The sequence below is a fragment of the Ochotona princeps genome, chromosome 5 (assembly GCF_030435755.1).
Source record: "Ochotona princeps isolate mOchPri1 chromosome 5, mOchPri1.hap1, whole genome shotgun sequence".
NCBI lineage: Eukaryota > Metazoa > Chordata > Mammalia > Lagomorpha > Ochotonidae > Ochotona > Ochotona princeps.
The window spans coordinates 103,514,187-103,541,128 of record NC_080836.1 but is presented as its reverse complement, the minus strand read 5'-3'; the positions used below and the strand labels follow the sequence as shown (position 1 = coordinate 103,541,128).

Here is a 26,942-nt window from a genome sequence, read left to right as displayed (position 1 = left end):
AATCTGCCAAGTCTCTAGCAACAATGAATATCTGAGACTGCAGACCCAGCATTTTACATCTAAGTCCTCCAGTTGCTTTTTTTTTTAAATTAGAAAGTCAGATATACAGAAAGGAGGAGAGACAGAGAGGAAGATTTTTCATTCGTTGATTTACTTCCCAAGTGGTTGCAATGGCTGGCGCTGAGCCAAGAGCCTGGAGCCTCTTCCGGGTCTCCCATGTGGGTGCAGGGTCCCAAGGCTTTGAGCCGCCCTCGACTGCTTTCCAGGCCGCAAGCAGGGAGCTGGATGGGAACCAGTGCCCCTATGGGATGCCGGTCCGTGTAAAGTGAGAACTTTAGCCACTACTGCACCGGGCCCTTCTTCAGTTATTCTTAAAGAATTAGGCCACTGCTTTCTCCACTTCTCATTCGGCTCCTGCTCATGGTCTGAGAGCAACCGAGGACGGCCTATGTCCTCGGGATGACAATTTGAGTAGTGATGCAGTCTTTGGCTCAGCACCGGCCGTTGCGGCCACTGAGGGAGTGAATCAACAGATGAAAAATCTTCCTCTGTCTCTCCTCTCTGTTTGTCTGACTTTCAAATAAAAATAAAAAGATAACAGAAGCTATTCCATGCAAGAGATGGAGCTCAGAAAGACACAGGTTGGGGTATAAAGCCCCTGTACCCACAGTACCAGGGGAGAGTGAGTTCTCAACGCCTCGCTAGCACCTCCTGCTTCTGAGAAGACGAGGAGGAACGCATGCTCCTGCTGAACAGACAGTGCCAGTCCTGAGCAGTGCTGGGACAGAGTACAGGCCCACTAGAACCTTCTACAAAAGGGTCTGCTCCAATTGTCAGTAAATATCAGCTGAGGGGGAACCTGGTAGTGGGAGAAGGCCCTGAATTGGGGCCACGACCGAGCTGTCGAGCACTGCCAACACTGCTACATCTGTACATTCAGGACAACTTACAAATCATGCTCGCATCAATTCCAATTTGTGTCTGTTTCCCTTTCAGTGACAAGCTAACACTGCACGTAAGATTAAAGATTGGCCCTCAATGATTTTTTAGGAGCACATTCGCTGACCAAGAACTAAAAACTTTATAGTGTTACTTCTACTTCATTTCAACAGTATGATCAAAGCAGATTAACCTGCCAAGGCTTTACTCATCAAATTCCCTAAGGGCTTTTTTGGATATGGATTTACGGGCTTTACTATTTCTCAAAATAAACTGAATAGCTTCAGTAACGATCATTCATAAATTACTAATGCAGTGTCTGTGGGGAAAACAGGAACGTCTCCTGGGTTTCAACTGGCTGTTGACGGCCATGCACTGAGCTGCCAGTCTAACAAGCCTGGTGGCTACTCAACAGGGAGGTGTTAGTTGGGTGAAGAAAGGCAGGCTCACGGAGCAGCCCTGGTCCCACCACTCCCCATCATCGTGGGGATGACTAGGTCAACCCTGCAGGGCCGGGGGGCTTTCTTATTCTCTTCTATGAAACCAGGGCAACACAAACCTCTTTCAGCGCACAGGCCTGCTGTGAGAGCTGGAGCTGTTCACTGACAGCAGACATACCACAGGTACGGAAGCCTGACAATGGGATTCTATTTAAAACATCCAGTTTTCTTATTAACTTACTTTTTTATTGACTTTAAAGGATTTGCATGCCACACCAGAGCCACCTCCTCTTCAATTACATTTTAAGGATTTACTTACTTGAAAGAAAGTGTTAGGAGAGATAGTTCTTTCATCTGCTGGTTTACTCTCCAAATGGCCAGGGTTGGGCCAGGTCAAAATCAGGAGCTCAAAACTTCATCTGGGTCTCCCAGGTTGGTGGCAGGGGCCCAGGAACTTGAGATAACATCTGCTGGTTTTACTGGTAAATTAACAGTGAGCTGGACTAACAGTGGAGCAGCTGGAGCTCAGTCTGGTGTGTAACTCCACGTGCTAGACCACAGCTCCAGTCGCCGGCATCTATTTGAAAGGCAGTCACAGAGGGAGGCAAGGGTCGTTCACCTGCCAGTTCTCTCCCCAGCCGGCCATTAGGGCCCAGACCGGGCAAGACTGAAACTTGGTGCTTGGAACTCCATTTTCTGATGCTTTCTGAGGCACATTTCTGTAGAGCAGCTGGGACTCCACATGGCACTTACACGGAATGTTGGCATTGTAAGTGCAGCTGGATGTGCTGCAGCATGACTTCAGCTCCCATACGGGTTCAAAGAGACGGTTTCACCAACTTTTAATCACTGCTTTACTGTTACCCCACTTCCAGGTACCCTCATGTAATTGTCAAACTCTAACTTTTTCTTTAACTGGAAAGGCAGATTTACAAAGAGAATGAGAGACCAAGAGAAAGATCTCCCATTTGGTGGCTCACTCCCCAAATGGAGCTTCTTCCCAGTTTCCCACATGGGTGCAGGGTCCCTAGGGTTTGGGCCGTCCTCGACTGCTTCCCCAGGCCATAAGCAGGGAGCTGGATGGGAAGTGGAGCAGCTGGGATATGAACTGCCATCCATATGGGATGCCAGTGCTTGTAGTTCCCTAGCCATTAGCCATTAGCCATTGCACCAACCCAAACACCAAGTATTGATCTGTGTATTTTAGTATTTATTACAAAGTTGAGGGGTTACAGATCCATGTAGCATAGAAAAGGGGTGGGAAGCAGAGGATATAACTGTTCCAATTTTCTCTCCTGTGTCTGCAGGGCTGGTGGACTAAGGGGGTAGAAAATGCATCACTTGTTGCTGTCGCTCTACAGCAGCACCAGAAAACAGCATCATTTGATGTCACTTGAGACTACCGCTGTTAAAATGTTCCAAGGGTGTTATTTAAGCGATCTTCATTGTTCTGAGAGGTTGTTGGCTTTGTTACACCAGAGGTGTGGAATTCTAAGGCCTGTTGGCTGTCCTTGTCTACCTCAGTGTGCCCATAGACTAAGGTGCTTGTTGTAGAATCTGGTCTGGAGTGTTGTTCAAACTGCCCATCTTTCCATTTTTTGATGTTCATCTGGGTACACTCCCCCTATTCCTGCACGAGGACAGCCACTGAGGTGGCTCAGACCTGTAACATGTGCTCCAGGGTCTGACCACACATTTTTATGATTTCCCCTCAGGTCAGGGATTGAACACAGGGGTCTAGTTGGGGGTTCCCTAAGAAACCTCACCTGGGAGACCCTGAGCCCTTGCTCGTGTGTGTGCCAGCTGGTGTAGGGTCAGGCTCAGTCTGCCACCTGCACCAGTCAACACATGTACAGTGAGTGGGTGCAGCTGCCTGGTCAGTCCCACTCTCAGCCCTGGCTCTCACACAAACTAGTGGATGGTGCAGCCTAACCCAACCCAGTCCTCTGCACCCCTACCCTAGCCCCAGAGCACACTGGCCTAGCAGGCATGTCCCCAAAGATCACCCACTAGGCACGCCCTTGGCTCCCTTTCTCACACATTATGATGGGTTAAGCCAGCTTTTGCACTCACTGGCCTAGCTGGGCATGGCCTGCCCTCAGCCCCAACACTCGTCAGTACACACTGCAGCAAAGTAGGGGTCAATCCAAAGAACTACCAGACCCACCCCCCAAACATGGTTCTGTGAGTGCCAGTGTGTGCTGCGACCTAGCCTAGCCTGTCCTGTCCCCAGCCCCGGCTCTTGTGAGTGTAGGCAGGTGCTTTGGCCCAACACAGGGAGGCCCTCTGCATTACTTTCTGATCCACCCATCTCACTTTCCTGGATTATCTGCAGTGAAGTGGCCTCCATTCGTACCCATTTTCAGACCCCCCAACCCTTAGTGACACATGCCCCCTTTCCCCATGTGTGAGTGGAGGCAGTGATGGCAATGGGTGAGGTAGGTTCTCCACCCCTCCCCCGGATCTTAAGATCTTTAAAAAAGAAAAGGCACACTGGAAGTTAGCTGCTTGTCCCTAAGCAATGTAATATTTACCTAGGTACAAGAAAATCTAGGCAGCTGCCTACAGCTGGCGTAAATTGTAATTTTCTACGTAATAAAACCTCTTTGTCTCTCAAGCTTGGGTTTGATTTCATCCCCTGTCCCGACCATTGTACTGACATAATTAAGTACATAAACAGCTACTTTAGCCATACGACTTTGGTAAACAATGTCTTATAAGAGTAGTACATACTTGAACAGTTCCCAAATAAATATCTCCATAACCTAACAGGTATTGCCAGTCACTGCTTCACTGAAACCAGGGGAAACATCTACTCAGATGTCAAGTGTCCCTATAACGGTAGAGCTGCTTCAGCCAGACAACTGATCATGTAAAATGGAAATAGCTGAAGACCAGGTTACCATCACTGCTTCTTTTTGCATTCTCACAATGATTCTCACCTCCAGACACTTCCCAAAGCTTCACTTTCCGGTCCATGCCTCCTGTGGCCAGTAGGCGGGAACCTGGGCTGAACTGCACAGCATTGACTTCCCCATCATGGGCATCCTGCAAGACAAGCAGCCACACACCATCTTGACCATTCCAGGAGTCCAACTTGAAGGAAATCCTCAACCTCAGGTGGATCCAAAAGTAAACTAGCTTCCTAGCCAGGGTATCAAGTCCAGCATGATTTTCTTCTGACAGAGACAGTTTATTTAAACACAGTGCCACCTTCTCAAAAAGTATTCAGAATCAAATAAACCAAGTGTGTCAAGGCAGTCTCTGTATCCATTTACTTTCTCTTAAAAATAATTACATCTTGGGCTCGGCGGTGTGGCCTGGTGGCTAAGGGTCCTCGCCTTGATCCCATATGGCCGCTGGTTCTAATCCCGGCAGCTCCATTTCCTCTCTATCTCTCCTCCTCTCAGTACATCTGACTTTGTAATAAAAATAAAATTAAAAAAAAAAATTACATCTCAACTTCTATTAATCTTAGTTTAGCAGCTTAACTGCAGGCCTAAAACACGAACCTCTTTTGGTCCAAATTAATATTATGCATTAAGTGGTGAGTGTTCAGCCTAATGGTTAAGGAACTGGTAAGGACACCAGCACCCCACTTCACAACGCCTGGGTTCTCCTGGCTCAAGCTTCCTGGAAATGCAAACCCTGAGGTAGCAATGCTAACTGTTCTGGTAATCAGGTTCCTGCCTCTCATGGGGGAATACAGACTGAGCTCCTGGCTTCTGGCCTGCTGCAAGTATTTGGGAAGTGAACAGTGGATGGGAGAGTCCTCTCCACCTGTTTAATGAAAAAAACACTTATTTCCTACCAAATAATACAGTGCAGGCCTCTTATGATAAAGGAAGCTTTCCGGAATCCTAACCTAAGGATTAGGTTAGTTCTGCCACTAACCATCCATGTGATAATAGGGTTTTAGCTCTTTCTGGAAACACAGTGGTGACAGTGTGAACCAGGAAGTCCACTTTCAAGTCTTTTTTCTAAAACATTAGATTTGTTTGAGAACATATGTTAGTCTGCAGCATACTCAAAGGTTACCCCTTGGTCAGGATTCCTGATCTCTTAAAGCTTGGGCTTGTTCTCTTCCAAAAAAGGAGTGTTGAGTAGACTTTCAGTAAAAGTATAGTTATCCTGGGAAAACTTCAATTCTCCACGCAGGAAATTCTGCGGTGGGTAAGCACTGAAACACATGGCCTGAAAAGATGGCCTTGCTGTTCTGGAGACGGGATGCAAGCGAACAGCATCCTGTCTCAGGCTGGGAAGAGGAGGGACCAGGAAACTGCAAAGGACCACGGGGACAGGAAGAGACATGCTGGCACTGGCTGCATACTGTCCTGGCACGCGTGGGGAGACGGTAACACCGGTGAATGTGCCGGGAGACCTGACACAGCTGGTGAGAACTTTCTCTCCACTGCATACACAGCTGAAAACTTCCACAGTAAAGAGAACAGAAAGACCAGAAAACACGGATTATGAAGAGATCACAGATCACTAGCCCAAAAGGCAATTTTGGGAAAATAAACCAGACATTCGCCATAACTTGAGTCTGGTAACGGTAAGATGCCAGAGACATTTTACTGACGGTGGTGACTCATCCACCTGGGGACACTGGCAGCACTTACCTGGTTTCTTAATTTCCCCTACAGCTCAAGTGGCATGGATGAGTCCCTTCCTCTTCCTCATCCTCTCACGGCCTCTTCCTCCTTAGCAGGTCTCAGATTGAAAACTTGAGATCATGCACGTCACGCCCATACCTGCCACTCATCATGCTCCTTCATGCTCAGTTCTGTCGGATGCCCGTCAGCTGTGCCTTGTTCACTCTCACAAACACACACTGACATGATCCCAAGTATCAGCTGCCCCACTGTCCTCCACACACGACTAAAGCGTGGCAGGACGAACAAGAGCAGGCTGCTGGGAGCTGAGGGCGAGGAAGGAACCGCGACACTGAGTGCCATCAGACCTTTTACCAATCATCATCGACCTCAGAAGTGCCAGGCCACCGTGATCACAGGACGAGAGCTGGAGGCGTAAGGACCTGCCATCCCACACCTAGAGGGACTTATCACTTGGCTAGTACACTTTGTGCAGACAGCCATCTCTGAAGGCTTCTCACGCTTTAAGCGCACACCACAAAACGTCTTGCCCTCCTTGGAAAGCTGATCCTTTAAGTGCCTCCTGGAGCCCTGAGCCAAGTGTTACTGTTTCTTCCCTTGGCTCAACTGCTGCTCACTTAGCCTATGTGGACATGACAATGTTAGTACCAGGACCCAGTTAGTCCCTAGGTAGCAGCAGCTTCTATTAAAGACTTTCTAATTGCAGCCACGGCATCTACTATTCAGAATTCACACAGCAGGAGTTACAATTCAGGGAAAGACCCATCCCCTGGACTTTCCTGAAGCCAGCAAAGTATATTGGCTGCTCAGTATTGCAAGTCCTAAGAACCTGAAGTTAATAAAGTAAAACAGTGGAAATCTCAGCTGCAAGTCGCAGCAAGACAATTCCCTTGAAAAGGCAGTGGGGCTTGGAGGCGGCATACTTACAAAGACACTCAAGGCAGCTGTTGGTACTCTCACTTCTTTCCCAGAACCAGGGTGAGTGTCCACATGATCCTGGGCAACTGGGAGGGAAGAGACTGAGCGTCTCCTAAGAAACAACAGAAAGGCAGACATTTGTAAACAGTACACACAGGTTCACTGTTCATCACATCACCAGACTCGAAGGCCATCTTGTTGAAGCAGCCTGTCTCTTCTAGGCCCTTCAAACCCACCACTGAGCCACAGAACGAGCAGCATCCTCACGCAAAGGACAAGAGGAATGAGAGCCAGCGTGTACCTCACTCTCCTGGTCACTAACTCATGGGCTTCAAGACTCAACACTGACAAGTGATCCTGAACAACAGCTTCCCCAGTCCACAACTGCTAGCTCAGCGGTAGCTCTCGGCGTTGCTGTGAAACTAATTCAAGGTGGCTTCCATGCTCAGCTACAGGAGTCCTCGGCACACATTGTGAGCAAAGCAGAGCGCAACACATGCCAGAAGGAAGCAACGCAAGAGCGAGCAAGCGGGTAACTGCAGAGTCCACCTGACTGGCCCACCGCGGCGGGCTGCTGGCATTCCTAGGAACATGCAAAGCGTCCTGGTTAGCACGTGGACACCTGCCGACTAGGGGAGTGCAGCGTGATCAGTGTCACCACCAACGACCAACACTCACATGCTGAGCTGGGAGAGGGTAACAGTTCACCTGGCAGCATCAGGAGAACGATGTCCCAAAAGGGGAGACTCGGACAGACTAAAGGGAGAGGCCAGAGGTCAGCACGCAGCGAGATTGAGAGAAAGGAAGTTGAGGGAAAAAAGAAGCCAAATGAAAGGCCGAACTTATGGCACCACCAAAACTGGTGTACATTAAGAAAATAAAAAAAAAAAAACATGGACATAACACTTAGGTATATATTATATACATTTAAAAAAAAAGAAAGGTGAAGGTCTTCTAACCTACCCAAAGATATTAGTGATAGAGTCCAGAAGGCCTCCAGCAGGCTGCGAGAGTCGCTTACTAAAGAGGAGGGGAGGACAGGTTTAAACCTTAGGAACATTCGGCCCAAATCATCAGTCAACACAAAACAGCCCACCAAACACAGGTTGAGGAAGTATGGGTCTCATGGAGTACCCCAACCCCAGTCAAGAGAAAACCAACACCGTACTAGACCACCAGGAAACAATGGGAAGGCAGGAGGCAAACCCCAGCCTGGAGCTTTTAAAAGAAACAAGGTTCCTGGGTACTAACTTCCCTAGAAATAAAAGCTGAATACAGGGAATCTAACTGATCTAAATCCTTGGCCACTAATAACCAGTCTTCACTCTTTTCCCTTGTAGCAAATACATCCTCAAACCCTTCTAAGAACCAGGATACAACTGCTCTGCTTAACAAAGCCCAACTGTTTAAAGTTCACAGCGCAAGGCTTGGGCGCAGCCGGCTAGTCTTGCTCTGCCCACACCTGTGCCAGCTTCCTTCCCTTGCCTGAGCCATCAACTTACGTGGCTCCGCGGCTGACGGCTCGCATGGGAGAGGTCTCCTCGATGTGCTCCGAGGCTTCATCCACAAGGACTTCAATGTCATCGTCCCTACAAAGAAGGACACAGGATTCTTTTGGTTCTATTAGGTTTGTGGCAAATCTGTTCTGCACACACCAAATCACAGACAGGCCCTGTGACTTGGCCATGGCACTGACAGGCGAGGACCCTGGCAAAAACGGGAGGAGCCACTCCTTTTTGCATGAGATCAGCTGCAATCCCATCAGTTCCAGAATTCCAACTGAGAATCAGTTGGAGACAGATTTGCATTTGGGTGAGAAGACAGCTCCCAGAAACAGAAGCAGGCTGCTGAACCCACAACCGCACAGCCCATGCCGGGAGCTGAAGGGCTGCAGAGGTCACTGCCCCCAGCTCCCCTGAGCAGGCAGGGCGTTCACAGAAGAGTTAGTGCTGCAGAGGCCACGACACAGTGTAGGAGAGGAGCCCAGAGCGAACAAGGCACCGGAAGAGGACCTGGCAGCCAGGCCACATTTAACAACCTAGGCTCAAGCACTGTTGTAAAAAACCAGGGAAGCAAAAATCTAGACACTATTCATGCTGACGATGGACATGTTACGCTTATTTTTAACCTCTTGTTGTTTCTGACGTTTAGCAAAATCTCCAGTTTTCAAATGCTATGACCACGTCACGGCAACACACTCCTTTTGCTGTTTATCCTACTGCACCCGAAGCGCCTCCGCGATTCCCCTTCCCCCACATTTTCAATGGGCACATCACGTTTTTCTGTCTGGGGCAAGGCAAGTAATTATTCTGGTCTTAATGACTTCCTACTGAATTGCAATCTTGCTGGAGAAGTAAAATAATAAAAAACAATAACCCAAGGCTTCATCACCTACTGCTTGAGTTCATAAGAACTTGAAACAAGATTTTTCCTTTTCAATGATTATCTGAATTACGTAAATGTATACTTAAGAACATGTCATCAAGCAAGTCAAACCATGTCAAAGCAGACTAGATTTTCCATGGCTATTTATTCTAGGATTAGGTGTAACTGTCCCACAGGCAGGAGAATCCAGGCAGGCACAACGTGAACACGGCTGGACTTTATTTCCCTCTTGGCCTTCACACCTGTCTAGGTTTGCAACAAACAGAAAAGAGCAAACAGGACCTGAACCTAAAGATCTCTTTGTTGCTATGGTCAAAATGACCAGTAGGTGGCGCTAGCCCACAGCTTCTGCTTACACCGGTCTTTCCTCAGCGGCCTTTGGCTAAAACGCATTCTCAGGGAAGCGCGTGGCAGAGCAGTCAGTGGCCTTGGACTGAGCTCCTGTGTGCTCCTGCGCAGGGCACTGCCCCCACTGTGCCACACTAGCACTCAAGGCCGACAAAGGGCACCATGTAAAGAACCGAATTAGGGCCCGGCGGCGTGGCTTAGCGGCTAAACTCCTCGCCTTGAACGCCCCGGGATCCCATATGAGCGCCGGTTCTAATCCCGGCAGCTCCACTTCCCATCCAGCTCCCTGCTTGTGGCCTGGGAAAGCAGTCAAGAATAGCCCAAAGCCTTGGGACCCTGCACCCGTGTGGGAGACCCGGAAGAGGTTCCTGGTTCCCGGCTTCGGATCGGCACAGCACTGGCTGTTGCGCTCACTTGGGGAGTGAATCATCGGACGGAAGATCTTCCTCTCTGTATATCTGACTTTGTAATAAAAATAAATCTTCAAAAAAAAAAAAAAAAGAACCAAATCCCACTCTCAGGTCAACTATTATTCACTTCCACCTCCATCTAAAACTGAAAAAAGCGACATCTCCTAAGCTTGCATGACCTGACCACAGGACCAAGGAGAGAAAACTGACCCAAGTGTCCACGGGAAGCCGTGAGGTAGCGCCGTGTGCAGGCCACAGGGACTCACAATTGGCAGCGGGCGCTGACATGCAGCACGAACAAGAACAACTACAGTAAGATAATTTGACAATGCTTGGTAAGTTGCAAAAGCTTTGACCAATCGATTTTTACTTGCAAGACTCTAAGTGTTTAGAAAAAAGGCCCAAGTCTGTGTTCGACACGATTGCTAAGTGAAAAACCTGAAGTCACCAAAACACAACTAAAAAAACAAAATAATAATAATAATAACAAGATGGATGCTATTGCTAGGCGGCAGAAGGATATGCTTTTCTTTTTCAAAAAAATATGTCTGAAAGGCAGAGTTACGTGGTTCACTCTCCAGATGTCCAGAACAGCTGGGGCTAGGCCAGGCCAAAGGCCTGGGCCGAGTGGGGAGGCAGGCACCGCAGCCCCGGGCTCCCAGGCCCATCCCTGCGCAGGGGGCTGGACTGCAGACACGCACTGTGGGGACGCTGCCAGCACAAGTGGCGGTCCTAGAAGTCACATTCATCTAAGACACAAAGTCCTGCATAGCAGGGTTAGGGTATAAGGTTTTTCTTTTCCTCCCTTCTCCTTTTGTATACACTTACTTTTTAATCTGCAGTGTCTCTGAAAGCACAGAGCCCTGGCAGGCAGCACAGCGCTTAAAGGCCTGCACTCGGAAGCCTGTATGTGACTCTCAGGTCAGCCTCCAACAGACTGATGGCCTGGGAGAGCTGTGTCGTGACACTCGGCCTAGTGTGCCTCACTGAGAAGTGAGTTTAACTAGGTGGTTACCATACAGAGCCGCCAGGACACAAACCAGCACGTGTATGGCATTGCCAGCATTGTAGGCACAAGTTTACTGTGATGTGCCACAATTCCGGTCCTGCTTTTTGCTTTCTAAAATCCGCAAAGTAATTTTCTAGAAACACACTCTAATGCTCTGAACTGCTCAGTTCTACTCACTGTTCCACGGGTAAAGGCTCCTTGGCTGCTTCTGCAAGCTCCTTCTGCAGCCGGGCTTGCCGCCGCCTAGTAAGAAAACAAAGCCACCAGTCACGTCCACTTCTGATGGCACTCAGACATTCAGTGCATTTAAAACAACCATTAACCCCGAGCAGAGACCTAAAGCCTCAAACACACACCAGGAAGGTTTCACGTTCCCCATGGTTCCAGAGCAAAGCCTGGAGGAGCAGCCAGGAAGTTACAGGCCTTTAGCATCACTGAGGCCAGAGGTTGAACCGAATGAGCTTGCTGCAAACGGTTCCACGTGGTACTAACAAAACCACAGCATGAATCACACAGACGAAAGGTACAGACCTCTAGCATTCATTTCCTAGGTGCCTAAGGATCAGCCACAGATAACTGAATTTCTGATGATAAAAGCAATAAAAAAAAAGTGAAGGTTTTTTGAACAGTAGTTGTCTGCAAGATACTATATTAAAATATTTGTTTAGAAATTGCCCAATTGGGGGCCCGGCGGCGTGGCCTAGTGGCTAAAGTCCTCACCTTGAATGCCCCGGGATCCCATATGGGCACCGGTTCTAATCCCGGCAGCTCCACTTCCCATCCAGCTCCCTGCTTGTGGCCTGGGAAAGCAGTCGAGGACGGCCCAATGCTTTGGGACACTGCACCCGCGTGGGAGACCCGGAAGAGGTTCCTGGTTCCTGGCTTCGGATCGGCGCGCACCGGCCCATTGCGGCTCACTTGGGGAGTGAATCATCGGACGGAAGATCTTCCTCTCTGTCTCTCCTCCTCTCTGTATATCTGACTTTGTAATAAAATACATAAATCTTTAAAAAAAAAAAAAAAAGAAATTGCCCAATTACAACAAATCAGATTTTTGCAGTCATTTCACATTAATTCCTCCATCAAAATGTTTTCCTTAGTGTAACAATAAAGTACCACTTGTGAGAAAAAACAAGACAGCAGTATCCCCACATAATCTAGTCAAATTCTCCTGCACTTCAGATCACTTACAACACAATCTCCGGTGTCAATGCTGCATCAAATGACATCTTGTTCAACATAACCACTCCAGATCTAAGTCCAGGAGCAGCTTCCTCTCCAGCCCTCGCCTGCTCGTGGCCGCACCGCTGGTTGTATCTACCACCGTCTTCCTCTCCAGCCCTCGCCGGCTCGTGGCCGCACCGCTGGTTGTATCTACCACTGTCTTCCTCTCCAGCCCTCGCCGGCTCGTGGCCGCACCGCTGGTTGTATCTACCACCGTCTTCCTCTCCAGCCCTCGCCGGCTCGTGGCAGCACCGCTGGTTGTATCTACCACTATCTTCCTCTCCAGCCCTCGCCAGCTCGTGGCCGCACCGCTGGTTATATCTACCACCGTCTTCCTCTCCAGCCCTCGCCGGCTCGTGGCCGCACCGCTGGTTGTATCTACCACCGTCCTCTCGGGCAGAAGCCTTTCCATTTACACTCCAGCACTGCCACTGAGCTCCAACCAAGAACTTGCATACAATGCAAATCGCGCTTTATTTTTACTATTTGAGAAAGGTAGACAGCAAGAGCACACAAGTGAGAGGTAAGTTTCCCATTCACTTTCCAAATACCTGCAGCAGGTGCAGGACCCCAGCACGAACACAGCCTAATGTCTCAGTGCACACACCAGAAGTTGAACTGGTCCTGCAACCAAGGGACTCTGAAATGGGATGTGGGCCTCACAGTGTCACCTCAACCCATCACGATGTCACCAGAGATCTGCCTATTTACTTTAAGTTTCTACCACAGTGACAACTCCAAGTGTGAGACAAACTACTCCTGATGACTTATGGAAATCTTGGGGGAAGAGATGAGAATGTAACCTGCAAAACTGTCCTATCAGATCACCACTGTGGCATGGTGGGTAAAGGCTCCACCTGCTATGCCAGCCTCCCACACAGGCACCAGCTTGTGTTCCAGTTGTTCCACATGCCAATCAGTGCCCTACTAAAGGCCTGGGGAAACCCACAAGATGGCCCAAGTGAGAGGCACACAGGAAACTTCTGCTTTCATTTCATTGGGGCCATCTGTGAATCCCAGGGTGGATGATCCCTCCCTTTGTAATCGACTTACAAACAATAAACAAACAAATCCATCCAAAATATATTATATTCTTTGTACCTGGAAATTTAGCAGAAAGGCCACTTCCTACCTACCATATATTAGGCCCAGCACAGCAGCCTGGTGGCTAAAGTCCTCGCCTTGCATGTGCTGGGATTTCTTACGGGCGACAGTTTGTGTCCCAGCCACTCCGTTTCCCATTCAACTTCCTGCTTGTGGCCTGGGATAGCAATCAAAGTCGGCCCAAAGCCTTGGGACCCTGCACCCGCATGGGAGACCCAGAATAAGCTCCTGGCTTCAGATTGGCTCAGCTCCAGTCATCTGGCCACTTGGGGAGTGAATTAGCAGATGGAAGATCTTCCTCTCTGTCTCTCCTTCTCTCTGTGTATCTGCCTTCCCAATAAAATAATAATAATAATAATAAAATAAAGATACACTGCATTGATTTGGAAAGCAGCATGACAGAGAGGGAGAAAGAGATCTTCTACCTGCTGGTTCACTCCCCAAATGGCCACAAGGGACTATTTAACCGTAAAAATTTCGTGTAAGGGCCAAGTATGTGCTGGGCAGAATCAGGATAGACTGCAAAACCCATTGATTCTTGTGGAAGACAGGGCTGGAGGCAGAACTGACCCAGCAATTGCAACCACCAGCATGTGCATAAGCTGACTGGGGCGATGGACTCTGCCGGACCCTGTACTGGCATGCTCACACAAGAATCAGGTCTGGAATCACCTCAGATGAAGTTTCTTTGTGGATCCCTCCAACAGAACTGCTGATCTGAGAAGTCCAACCATGAAGAGAAGTGCAGGTTCCATGGTCTGACCGTGGAGTGCACGTGTCAAACCTGAGCCTCCTCAAAAGCTCAGACGGAGCAGTGGACAGCACATCCAAGTGCACACTCAAGTGAGCCTGCAGAGGACACCTGGTACCACCACAGAGGACAGAGGGCAGAACAAATCAATCAACTAACCCAGCCATGTGTTGGCAGGGAAAATCTGTGCAGAGACTCCAGGGTGGACTGTGTTGACCAGTGGATTCTGCAGCGATTTCTTTTTTTTTTTTTTTTTAAAGATTTTATTGTTATTGGAAAGCCGGATATACAGAGCGGAGGAGAGACAGAGAGGAAGATCTTCCATCTGATGTTTCACTCCCCAAGTGAGCCGCAACGGGCCAGTACGCGCCGATCCCATGCCGGGACCAGGAACCTCTTCCGGGTCTCCCACGCAGGTGCAGGGTCCCAAAGCTTTGGGCTGTCCTCGACTGCTTTCCCAGGCCACAAGCAGGGAGCTGGATGGGAAGTGGAGCTGCCGGGATTAGAACCGGCGCCCATATGGGATCCCGGGGCTTTCAAGGTGAGGACTTTAGCCACTAGGCCACGCCGCCGGGCCCTCTGCAGCGATTTCATAGTGCTTGGAATGGTGAGACTGGCAGCAATTCAGAACTGCTGAACTATCAAAACCACTTGAGTAGGACCCTCGGAGCATGTCCCACACTGGGGACCTGGGATGCGTAGGGCTTCACTCTATCTCCTCTTTAACCCCAGATACAGGGGGAAAAAATACTAATGTGGAAACAATGGTCTTATCCACTTTCCTGTAGCCCTTGACCCTTTGTGCCCTAACCAACTATATAAAGATTACCAAAAATAAAATAATCACCAAAAAACAAAAACAAACAAACAAAAAACCAAAACCTCTAAAAATCTCCCTAAATGCCAAATTCTTCTGAGTTTCTCCACGCTGTCTCTCTGCCCCCACGGACAGTTTGATCTTCTTTAAGAACTGAAGTCATCCTAACTCCACGCAGAAGCACCGCCTGGGCCCGACAGCTCACCTGGAGTCCTTCTCATTCTCCGCGTTCAGCCGATTGGCCTCCTGGGCTTTCTCAGCCATCCACCTGGTCACCAGCTCCTGGTTCTCCTCCGTGGTCTTCCTCAGCTTCTCTTCCAGGGCCGTGAACGTGATCTGCAGGGCATCATATTCATCCTTCAGGGTCTGGTTGGCTATTTCGAGGTCTTGAAGCTTAGTTCGCAGGTCTAGGCACTCCGTCTCCAGGTCAGAGATAGTCTGCAAGCACTCTGTAATTCTGAAAGCACGACATTGGACGAGTACTGTCGCCTCACCAGACCAAAGGCCCTGTGAGCACTCCCCACGTACACCCGGCAGGCCAGCAGGAACGGCAGCTGTCACAACCAGGCCTGCACCAAATGACCGTGTCTAGCCCATCTCTTGGCCAGGCCCAGCCCAGGGGGGGCTTGAAAAAGCTATCAGCAGAGGAAGCACCTAGAATGAAATTCACTCTATCAATGACTGAGGAAAGTACCTTTCAGAATTTGGAGGAGGGAGCTTTGGCGCTCCACTGGAGTGAAAGAGACTTCACTTGAGCTTCTGAAAACTGTTTCACCAGCTCTCACTCACCTTCCCGAGAGGCCCTGAGCCTACCCTCTGCCACTCTCAGCCTCTGGAGAGCTCTCCATTTATTAAGGAGATGAAGCTCCTTTCCAGCTCTAAAGTTCCTACTTCTCTGGGCTGCCAAGAACCGCTCCCCCACCGCCCCCAGCAATAACACAAGCCTCACAAGCACAACCCTACCCTGCTCCCAAGTGGGATACTGTAGCTTCCTTCCACCACAGGAAGACGCCAGGCCCGTGCACAGTGGCCAAGTGCACAACTGTGAATCTTTCTCTCCTGGGGCACTCACATGGGCCAGTCTCCTTCCCCAGCAAGAAGTCAGGAGTCTGGCCTCTCCCTCCTTGGAGCTCAAAGACCAAGGTCCCAGATGCGCAAGCCCAGCAGTAAGGCTCGCTGTATGCAGTGTGGCTACTGCGCACCACTCATGAGAACACAGCACGAGGACACGAGCCAACCAGCAGGCCCCAAGGAAGCTACTCACCTGGCTTCGTTCATCTGTATCTCCCTGTCCTTCTGCTGCATTTGGTTATTCAGGTCAATCACCAATTGAGCTAACTGGGAGAGGAAGAAGAACACTCTCATCAACAGGACGTTAGACCTTGCCTGGAAATGATGCAGTGGGCATGGGCAAAGGCTCCAAGCCCCCAGCGGGGGTGGGCAGGGTCCCCGGGATGTGCCTGGGTCTGTCCGTGTGCTGCCTGTTGAGAGAGGTGGAGGTGGACAATTCTGGGATACAGGGATTCTTTCTGGAATATCAGAAGCCTGCTGAAGCGGCAGGAGAGCCTGCATACAAGCTTTATCGTCTGTTCAAGGCTCTGTCCTCACGCTTCTCATGCTGTTTTTGGAGCATTCCACTGGGCAGTTCATTCTGACTCATGCCTGGCTCTCCCTCTGGTGGACGGGCCTCACTTGGCCTGACAGTGGGCACTCAGATTCCCCCACTCTCTCACTTTCAGAGTCTCTGCCAACAGTCCCTTCCCTTCCTTCCTGACTCTCCCACCAGGCCCGGCAGCGCTGCACAGGAAAGGAGCCAGGCAATCCTTACCTCTCCACGTTTCTTGTGCAACTCAGTCAGCTCTTCTTGGTGTTTAATCCTCAGCTGTGCCATTTCCTGTAGCTGGCTGTCATTCCATGCGCCGTCATGCCCAGGACTACCCCCAAGAAGAGAAATGAAAAAGTCAGAACTCCGATCTGTCCCAGGAGGCAGAGGAACAGCAACTCCAAGGTTTCAAACCCAGACCCATCAACAGTCCTTAAACCACTTCAGCGTCCCCAGCACCAGAATTGGCAGCCATGGCACAGCAAGGCCAACATGCCCACCAGTCACCCTAGGAAGGACGAGGTGTAGGTAAACAGCACTCAGGATGCCCCCCGCCAAGTACAGGAGCGCCAACGAGGTACCAGGCACTGTCCTTGGTGCTGGGGGGAGGCAGCAAGGACAAAGCTCTGATCTCATGCAGCTGGCAACTGACCAAGAGCAGATGGACAATAAACAATGGGAGAAGCGGGGTCCCAGGAGCTCCAGAGGAAACACACACAGCACGACAGGGGTTCTGTTTTGTGTCAGCTAATCAATGAGGAATTCTGAGAGGGAAACATGTGACTGGGGAACAGAAGGACATGAGGAACAAGCCCCGGTTCCTCAACAGGAGCAGTAACCAGCAAGGCCCGTGAGGCTCAGGCCTGGCATGCTGGGTGCGAGGGGAGGTGCTTCCCAGGGCGGCTGCGCTCTGAGCAGGTGACTCATGTTTTGAAAGGATGGCCATGGCTGCTGGGAAGACATTAGACTGCAGTGAGACCAAGGGTAAAACAAGGAAACCAGGTAGCAGCTACTGCTTCATTCAGACAAGGGACAGTGAGGCTCACACCATGGTGGAGGCAGAGCAACGCAGCCAGTCTCCATCTCTCCCGGACAGGGACTACAGGACTTGTCCAGGAATTGTACATGGATGGGGTGTGGAAACAGACAGGTGTCAAGAGTGACTCAAGGCTTTTACTGAAAGGTGAGTGTCACCTACTGAGACAGCAAAGCCGCTGTGGAGCAGGTTTGGGGAGGTCTAAATAACTCAGCTGTAGACCTCTATGTCAAGCTGAAGTTGGGTTTTAGAGTCAGACTGCCAAGTGAGAGGCTGGCATGTAGAAATTGTCAGCAAGGAAATGCATCTCAAGCCATGGAAGCGAGGTCAGATCACCTCAAGATGTCAATGCGGTGCAGAAGCTTTGCAAGGTGTTTGCGTTTGTCAGAAATAGCAGATGATAGAATGGTGAATTTATAGTTCGGAGAGGGGTGAACGGGGGCGGGGGGCTTGGATGGAGCTACTGATGGGCGTTATCACACCACCGAGTGCTTGAAACCATCATCCAGGGAAAGTTGGCAGATGAGAAAAGTCAGCTGGTCCACATGGCCCACTTTCTGTTCCACGTGGCCTAGAATAAGCTCAAAGGACAGGAAGTCCAAGAACTCCCATCTCTGTGTGCAACTTGTTGTCACAGACCATCATTCGCATCAGCAGTTACCTGGATCAGAAACGGAGTAGTTGATACTTGACTGACACTCTCAGAAGATGCCAGCACCACACTGGCAAGTGAACCCACCTGCTTACAAGCACTCTTACTACATAACTGACAGCCCTGCAGCCAAGTTGGCAGTTCCCCCACCTCAGCCCTGGGAATGGAATACAGAACACAACGGATAACAGAGAGAGCGGGACAGAGAATTAGGGATGAGTGACTGGGAAAGGGGTAGCAAAACGTGCACACAGGGGAGGGACCAGCGGTCATCAGCTTTGCCAGGACACAAGCAAGCCCAGAATGAAGAACCTGAGGAAATGGGAACGCAGACCACAGGTGAGGCTGTACCCACGTGTGCAGAGAGCACAAACGGAGCAGCCACCACAGATGCCAGTCATGAACACCACAGCTGTACCCACAGTCGATGCCCCTTATTCTTCAGGGATAAAGTCCCAAACCAGGAAGAAGGATCCAAGTGTGCTCAACTGCCTTTCATCCCATGGAACAAATTTCAACAGGCTTTATTATCTCTACTTTCATCCTCTCTGAATTGTAATTCCACACTCTCCCTGTAATAAAAGAATCAGGCCCTGGAGCCAGTGTGACGGCTCAACTGACTGGTCCTCTGCCTTTAAGCGCCCAGGACGTCATACGGACACCAGTTTGTGTTCTGGCTGCTCCACTTCCCATCCAGCTCCCTGCTTGTGGCCTGGGGAAGCAGTAGAGGATGGCCCAAAGCCTTGGGACCCTGCACCTGTGTGGGAGACATGGAAGAAGCTCCTGGCTCCTGGTTGGTTCAGCTCTATCAGCTGCAACCATCTGGGGAGAGAACCAGCAGATGGATAATATTTCTTAAATCTGCCTTTCCAGTAAAAATAAATAAAACTTAAAAAACCCAAACAAACAAAAAACCAGGTAACATAAACAAAACAACATAAGAAGTGATGTAAGCTAGTGGTGTGGGAATAAGCAAGTAGCTTGCTCTCTCCTAGGGGCAGAAGATTCTATTAGAGACTCCAGAGTATGTGTCCACTAATCTGGGTTAAGGAATTGTTCATTTCTGGAATGGGCTCCTGGCACAGCAGGTACCAAGTCCTGTGCCCACTGCTAAGGTGCACCCTGGGAAGTGGCAGGTGACAGACTAGGCATCCACTTCTCCGTCACCTGGAATTCCTTGCTCCTGGCTGGCGGGACATTTGGGGAGTGAACCAGCGAATCAAGATGTTTGCTTTCCTGCCTTTCAAATAAAAATGAACTTCAAAAAGACCCCCAACAAATATCTGAAAGACAGCATGACAGAGGGAAAGTAACATCCAGGGCAACTAAAGGCGGGGTACACTCTGGCCAACTGGTAACAACAAGGCAGAGGCGGGCCTACATGTATATAACGCTTACATGAAAGGAAAGCTCTCCAAGGAGATGATTGGTCCAGTGACATTCAGCCAAAGGAATTGTTCCGTATGCTAATTTACTTAGGCTGCGAGGAATTTCATGTGCAGGAAGAAAGTGACCTACGTTCTTGCCTCATATGAAAAAAGAATTTTCAGGCGGATAGTTTCAGGATGTAAAGCAAAATTTATTAAAGTTCCTAAAGATAGATCTCCTGGGCAGAGGGGCTCTGAGAGGAAAACGCCCCCAAAATGGTGCAAGTGGTGTCTGAAGCACAATCCCAGGGAGCACTGACTCACAGCCAGCGAGCGCAGGGACAAAGCCCGGCAGAGGGCCGCAGTCTAGCCTGTCTAGCCCACTCCTGATGAAGCGAAAAGCCATCCACAGGCACGACTGCAAACTTCTTTCCACCCTCATGATGAGCTAAACACTCAGAAGGGTGAAATCACCTCTGGGCAAAAGCAAGCATTTCCTAAACTTTGAGAGACTCCTCTTTTCTCATTCCAACAGAGGTGACTCTGACTTCCTATGAGCCCACTTGTCACACACAGCACCTTCACGAAAATACCTTGGAATGACAGACACAGGACACAGGAAGTCATTCAGTCTAGGGACCAAGTGGTGCAGTGGTTAAGTTGCTGCTTGGAAGGCCAGTGTCAGTCCCAGCTACTTCACTTCCTGCTAACGTGCCCAGGGAGGCGGCAGCAGCCAGCACCCCCAGCCCCTGGGACACCTGGCTCCTGCTTCAGCCTGGCCCAGCTCGCTGCCTGTGGAGGCCATTTGGGGAGTGAAGCAGCAGGCAGACAATGTCTCTGCACTTCTGCCTTCCACATAAACCTTTTTGTCAGAAAGGACCTATGCAGATAGAAATGTTCTGCGTTTTTAACTGGTTGAATCTAGATGCAAAAGCATCATCTATAGGCAACATTAACCAGAACACGGCAGTCAGACACCGCAGAAGGCCGCTGGGGCCAAGGCCAAGCTGGAGCACAGCACGCAGGATGACCAGCCCAGGGAAGTTCCGGAAGCATGCTTCCCATTTGGTCATCTCTCAGGAGCCCGCCTTGCCAGGTGGCATACAGGTCACACGCACATCCATTTCAGGGTTAAATACATGAAGCCAACACCTACCGTCTCCATTTTTTCCTTTAATCTTAGCAACCTTTTTATTACAATTTCTAAATGTACAAAAAGCCTGAAGATTCTAGGTTAGTAATGGCCATTATTTCTAAACAAAACTTCACAAACATTTTGAAAAGAGGACACTAGGTCTCCAGAAGCCCATGTAAGTTGCTTTGGCTTTCAGATTTTTTTTTGCCCATCACCCTTCACAAAAACTACAATGCATACAGTGGTGTAGTGTGGTGGGCATGCTGATGGCTGGCACTGTGGCACACTAAGTTAAGCCTCTGCCCACAGAAAGACGTATCCCCAAAGGGTGCCAGTTCAAGTCATTTCCTTGTTAATGCACACGGGAAAGCAGGTGAGCGGGCCCCGTCGGTCATAGGGGTAGCTCATGCAATTCCAGGCTTCTGGCTTCTGCTGAGCTCATTAGGGCATCAAATCAGAGGACACGGGCTCTCTACCTCTTCCTGTTTCTCTGTAATTCTATTTTTCAAATAAACTAATATATATATTAGTATATACACACATATATATACGCATTTATTTATTTTAAATGCTACTTGGGATGTCTGTGTCCCATGCTAGAGCACAAGGGTTAAGAATTCCAGCTCAAGTCCCAACTGCTCCACTTTCTGTCCAGCTCCTTGCTAATGTGCCTGGGAAAGAAGCAGAGGATGGGCCAAGTTCTCGGGCCCCTGCACCCATGGGGGAGACACAGAAGGCCCCGGCTTCTGCTGCAGACAGGCCCAGCCTCAGCCACTGTGGTCATCCGGGGAGTGAATCAGCAAAGAGAAGGTTTTTGTATTTACTCCTCTGTAACTGCTTTTCAAATAAAAAAAAATCTTAAACAAACAAACAAATAAATAAATAAACAAATTACACACACACACACACACAGAGCTTGGCTCCAAATAACAGCTTCCTGCTAGCAAGACAGGACAGGAGGTGTTGCTCAAGCAACTGATTGGGTCCCTGCCACCAACGTATGAGACGTGGACGTTTGATCTGGCCTAGCATAGCACAGGCACTGGAGGATCTTTCTGCCTACCTCCCCCCTGCCTTTCAAGCAAACATATTAGCCCACTTATGGCCCTTGAAACAAAAGAAACATCGACACGCACATGCACATTTAAAAGATTACCCTTCCTATTAAAACAAACAACCACCAAAGCTTGCTGCAACCTAACTAGATTTCACAAGCTACTAATCTCTTAGAACACACAGGGCTGAAAAGCCAAGCGGCACACATGGCACACAAGGTTGCCTCACGTCTCGGAACACTTGCACTCCCACCTCAAGTCCCTGACCACTCTTCTTACGGTCCAACTCCCTGCCAGCGTGCCTGTGAAGCAGCAGTTGACGGCCTGAGGACCTGAGTTCCTTCCAAGATGTGGCAGAATCAGATAAAGTTCCAGGCTTCCTGGCTTCAGCCTGGCCCAGCCCCAGCTAGTACAGCCTTCTAGAAGGTTCCACTGGATGGAAGTTCTATCACTTTTGAATTTCAAATAAATACATCTTACTACTTTCTTTTCTCTGACTATTGAAGACAACCCGGCAGGTTAGAAGGGAGCCTGACCGTGAAAGCTGAGAGGAGTACAATGATGACAGGCCTCCTGGTCAAGCATGTGTCTTTCAAAACACAATTTAGTTATCTGGTTTTAGCACTGCTCATTTAAAAGGAGCCGACCAAAGCCGGAGCACAGAAACAGCGTGTATTAAACTAGAGAAGTGAGAACAGAATGGAGACAAAACAAGAAGCACAGAAGAGTCTTCAGATACCTTATCTCATGCCTGTTGGGGATGTCATGCTTCTCAGCCTGAAGTTTCTGGGCCAACACTGAATGAAGATCTGACTTCTCCAGCAACTTGCTGTCTGCAGTCAAGAAAAAAAGGCAGAAGTCATTTATGAGTAACATGTAGTTTGTATTTTAGACAATAACAAAACAAAAAATCCCCACAAAAGCCAGAAAGTGACTTAGGGAGGCCTCAGCTTTATTAGTACCTGAAGAATGAGGGGCCATTTATCACATTAGAGAAATCACGCACACATGCTCACTCCTCTTGATGCTTCTTGTCTTAAGCTTGGGCAGCCCGGCCACCGTAACCTGCAGACACACAGCTGCAAGCACAGCTGTTCCCTGCATGAGCGTGAAGTTAATCCACTCTGGGAATCACAAAACACCAGAATCAACAGAAAAGTGAACCAAGATGTGACAAGATTTATTAAGTCTTTAGATTGGAGCATCAGGAATGTAAACACAAATGAAAGGCTCATTACAGAAGAGCTCAGATTCAGTGCAGCCAACCACACTCAGGTATGGACAAGGGTGGCCCCTCTCCCTCGATGGTTTCAAAGAGAATGACAGGGCCCGGCGGCATGGCCTAGCGGCTAAAAGTCCTCGCCTTGAACGCCCCGGGATCCCATAATGAGCGCCGGTTCTAATCCCGGCAGCTCCACTTCCCATCCAGCTCCCTGCTTGTGGCCTGGGAAAGCAGTTGAGGACAGCCCAAAGCCTAGGGACCCTGCACCCATGTGGGAGACCTGGAAGAAGTTCCTGGTTCCCAGCTTCGGATCGGCGCAGCACCGGCCGTTGCGACTCACTTGGGGAGTGAATCATCAGACGGAAGATCTTCCTCTCTGTCTCTCCTCCTCTCTGTTTTTCTGACTTTGTAATAAAAATAAATAAATCTTAAAAACAAACAAACAAACAAACAAACAAAAACAAAGAGGATGACAGCTGAACCATCCCAGCCCGCTGGCACGCGACTGGCAGTAAGGCTGCAGCCAACACACAGAAGAACAGTGAAAAACTAATTTTTCCTTAATGATGAAAAAAGACTACATAAGTCACAACAAACAGGTTTGAATTGGGAAGAACCCAAGATTATTCTGAGATTCTTTGCTCTGGGCAACTTGGGAGAAGAGAATACGGGAAGGGAGAAAATGTGTTCTTTCGCAGCCTAACAAACCCAAGAGGACAAGCACAGATGGAATTCACCAGAGGCTAGGAAGATGTCAGTCAGGTGGCCCCCTTTCTGCCTATCAAGAAAGGTCATGGCCAGCAGAAACTCCCGGTCATGATGTGAGAGGAGAGCAGTAAAACCGTGCCAAGTGTACAAGCACTGCAGGCACTGCAGGCACAGCAGGCAGGCAAGCTGACCGCCCTTCCCGGCAGAGGGGAAGCAAGGCCACCCGCACGACTGCCCTGGTAAAGCCTGCCTGAGGCGGGCTGTCAGGGGTCGGAGGAGAGTCCAGTGGGAGGGAATTCAAGACCTTCACGTTTCTTTAGGAACTCACAGAGCGAGCCCCTCTGAGCCTGGGGGAAATGAGGGAAGGCTGCAGAGCCCTAGCTTTTCCAAGACTTACTTGAAAGGCAGAGTTACAAAGAGATCCAAAGCCGGTTCACTCCCCAAATGGCCAGCGGTGGGTCTGTCAGTGGCCAGGAGCCAGGAGCTTCCTCCAGGTCTCTCACGTGGGTACAGCGCCCCCAAGTACGTGGCCATCCTCCGCTGTTTTCCCAAGAGCAAGAGCGTTAGCAGGGAGCTGGGCTGGGGTCGCAGCGACTTCAACTGGCGCTCTTATGAGATGCTGGCGCCCCAGGCAGCAGCTTCTCTGGCTCTAGCACCCTGCTGGTCCCTGAGAGTCTGCCCAGCATGCCAACGCACTACACCCCGGAATATCATTTCAAGCCCCAAGAGCATTTATCAGAACAAAATGAACCACAGGAACCTTGTCAAACAGCTCTTCAGTGGAGGTTAGCAGAAATGCTACAAGTTTTGAGTTAAAACTAGTCTGGAGCGGCCGGTGTTGTGGCGTGCCAGACCAAGCTGCAGCCTGAATCACAGGCATATCACATGGGCACCAGCTCGAGTGCCCGGCTGCTCCACTTGCCAGTCAGCTCCATGTTAATATGCCTGGGAAGCAAGAAGATGCTTGGGCCCTGTCACGCACGTGGGAGACTTAGATGATGTTTCCTGGCTTCACACGGGACCAGTCCTGGTTTCTGTGATCATGTGGGAAGTAAACCAACAGATGGTTTTTAAAAAAGATTCCCACTGGGCCCGGTGCAATAGCCTAGTGGTTAAAGTCCTCACACCAGGATCCAATATGGTCACCGGTTCCAATTCCAGCAGCCCTGTTTTCCCATCCAACTCCCTGCTTGTGACCTGGGAAAGCAGTTGAGGATGGCTCAAAGCCTTGGGACCCTGCACTAGTGTGGGAGACCCAGAAGAGCTCCCGGCTCCTGGCTTCGGGTCAGTTCAGCTCCGGCCATTGCACTCACTTGGGGAGTGAATCATCGGATGGAAGATCTTCCTCTCTGTCTCTGCTCCTCTCTGTATTTAAAAAAAAAAAAAAAAAGATTCCCACTTCCCAGGCAAAACCAGAAATACTCTTCATCTTACTGACTGAAGTGGTTTCAACCCTGAACACGATGATTCAGAGACAAATAAGACTTAATCCAAGGTCTTAATCCAACACTGCCCCAAAGCTGGGTGCCCTGTGACCACTTCTGGTCCCTGGATCATCGAGCAAGGCGGCAGAGGCGGCTGGAGGCGGGGTGGGGCCCGGCCTGGCCTCTCCAGCCTCAGAGGCTGGGGGAGAAAGGGAGGCAGTGGGCTCTGGGCTGGTGAGAGCTCAGACCCTGACGGGCCAATCTCCCCACACTAGCACGACCTGGAGTGGGCTGGCAGCCTCTCACCCGTCTCCTGCCAGTCTCATCAGGCAGGCACTACCCGCCCACCGCATGGAGGCGGCTCACAGGCACCCTGCAGTCGCAGCTTGCACGCCTCAGCCCCAGCGCAGCCATGGTAAGCGGTCAGCGAGGCTGCGACCCACAGCTCAGTGCTGACCGGCAACACCTGACGCAGCTGGCGGCGAGGCCTGCCTTCGGAAGAGGGCTCTCCGAGCCGGCGCTGCTGGCAGGGCGCCTCAGGCGGACGCCCGAGCGGCGAGCGGCCCCGAGTCTGCTTACACAGGGAAGCCCGACGCGACCGTGCCATTCAGCGCGAGTTCGAATCCCCCCAGCAGCACTACCACGTCGCTGTGCAGCCAGGGAGCGGTCCCATCACCACGGCAGCACCCCCAGGTCCTGGGTCTGGACTCGGGGTTGCCCCGGAGTCGGGAACGCGCGGCTCCGCCAGCCACGTGCAACACCTGGCAGGCACTCGGGGCTCCCGCGCAGGGCGAAGCCGCAGGCACAAGAGCACGACTCCCTAAACCCCACATCAACCCGAGTCAGGGGACAGGCAGACGGGACCTTAGGGCCTGAGGGGTCCGTTTCTCCCCCATACCCGAAATGTGTCCTCGAGCATGGCACGCCGGGGGCGACGGGCAGCCCAAGGCCCGTCCGCGTGCACCCGAAAGGACCCCTCTCCCGTCTCTGGCACCCCTGAACTGCAAGGTGCGGCGGCGAAGACAGCCGGGGTTTCACCATTTCCCAGTTACACCCGGGCGGCTCACCGTCTGGGGGACCGGCCTCTGCGCACCCCAAGAACCGCCGCCCTGCACGGACCGAGCACGGGGGGACCCCTCCACGCCCGCCCGTGTCCCCGCGCGCCGCTCACACTGCACGATGATCTCCTCGAACGTCTGCCTCTGCAGCCGGTCCCGGCGCCTCAGCTCCTCCGCAATGTGGCGTTTCCATCGCGGGAAGTCACCGGCACGGAGCCCCGACGACATGGCGGGCGGACGCTGGGCCGGCGGCCTCACGGCTCCCTCCGCTCCCTCACACTCAACACGGTCACTCTCCCTCCACGCTCCACACACACAGGCCGCGCGCGTGCCGCACACGGACAGGGCCGCCGGGCCGCTCTTCCGGCTCCTCACGGAAAGGGTTGGGGCGACGCCCGGAAGGCCCGCCTCCTCCCGGCGACGCACGATGACGCGGCACGCGCGCACGCAGGCCCGGACCTGGAAGCGCCGGCGCCCGCGGGCGGGCGGCCGCTGGGGGGCGTGCTGGGCGCGCGGGTCTCCCGGCGAGGAGAGTTGGAGAGGAAGCCGAGGACCCGCCTCTGGTTTCTGGCGCTGCGTTTGTAGTTTCTTCATCTCAGCTTCAGAACTAGCGGGCTCCGCTTCCACGTCGGCTCCGCTGGCGGGGACGGACGCCTCTCAGGCTTGGGGTGGTTAGGACGGAGGGTGTGTAAATGCACTGAGGCACCTGCCCCGCACGTGC

The 26,942-nt window shown here is 50.9% G+C and overlaps 1 protein-coding gene and 1 non-coding gene across 4 annotated transcripts in view; both read right to left on the bottom strand.

Moving 5' to 3' along the window:
• Positions 1 to 26,628, bottom strand: part of ATG16L1 (autophagy related 16 like 1) — a 38,405-nt gene extending 11,777 nt beyond the window's left edge. Inside the window, exons 1-11 of one of the 3 annotated variants that reach the window (XM_058665121.1) lie at positions 26,335 to 26,628; positions 22,549 to 22,642; positions 16,790 to 16,895; positions 16,226 to 16,299; positions 15,167 to 15,418; positions 11,243 to 11,308; positions 8,416 to 8,502; positions 7,877 to 7,933; positions 7,622 to 7,669; positions 6,923 to 7,025; positions 4,322 to 4,427 (exon numbers count right to left, since the gene is read on the bottom strand). In XM_058665121.1, the coding sequence (XP_058521104.1) occupies positions 4,322 to 4,427; positions 6,923 to 7,025; positions 7,622 to 7,669; positions 7,877 to 7,933; positions 8,416 to 8,502; positions 11,243 to 11,308; positions 15,167 to 15,418; positions 16,226 to 16,299; positions 16,790 to 16,895; positions 22,549 to 22,642; positions 26,335 to 26,449 (1,108 nt within the window). In that variant the 5' untranslated portion in view covers positions 26,450 to 26,628. The remainder of the gene's footprint in view (positions 1 to 4,321; positions 4,428 to 6,922; positions 7,026 to 7,621; positions 7,670 to 7,876; positions 7,934 to 8,415; positions 8,503 to 11,242; positions 11,309 to 15,166; positions 15,419 to 16,225; positions 16,300 to 16,789; positions 16,896 to 22,548; positions 22,643 to 26,334) is intronic. The other 2 variants (XM_058665122.1, XM_058665123.1) reach the window with 2 other exon arrangements.
• Positions 6,090 to 6,364, bottom strand: LOC118757962 (small Cajal body-specific RNA 6). The gene has a single exon (XR_004995463.2). It is a non-coding gene; the product is annotated as a small Cajal body-specific RNA 6 (non-coding RNA).
• Positions 26,629 to 26,942: the final 314 nt, after the last annotated feature.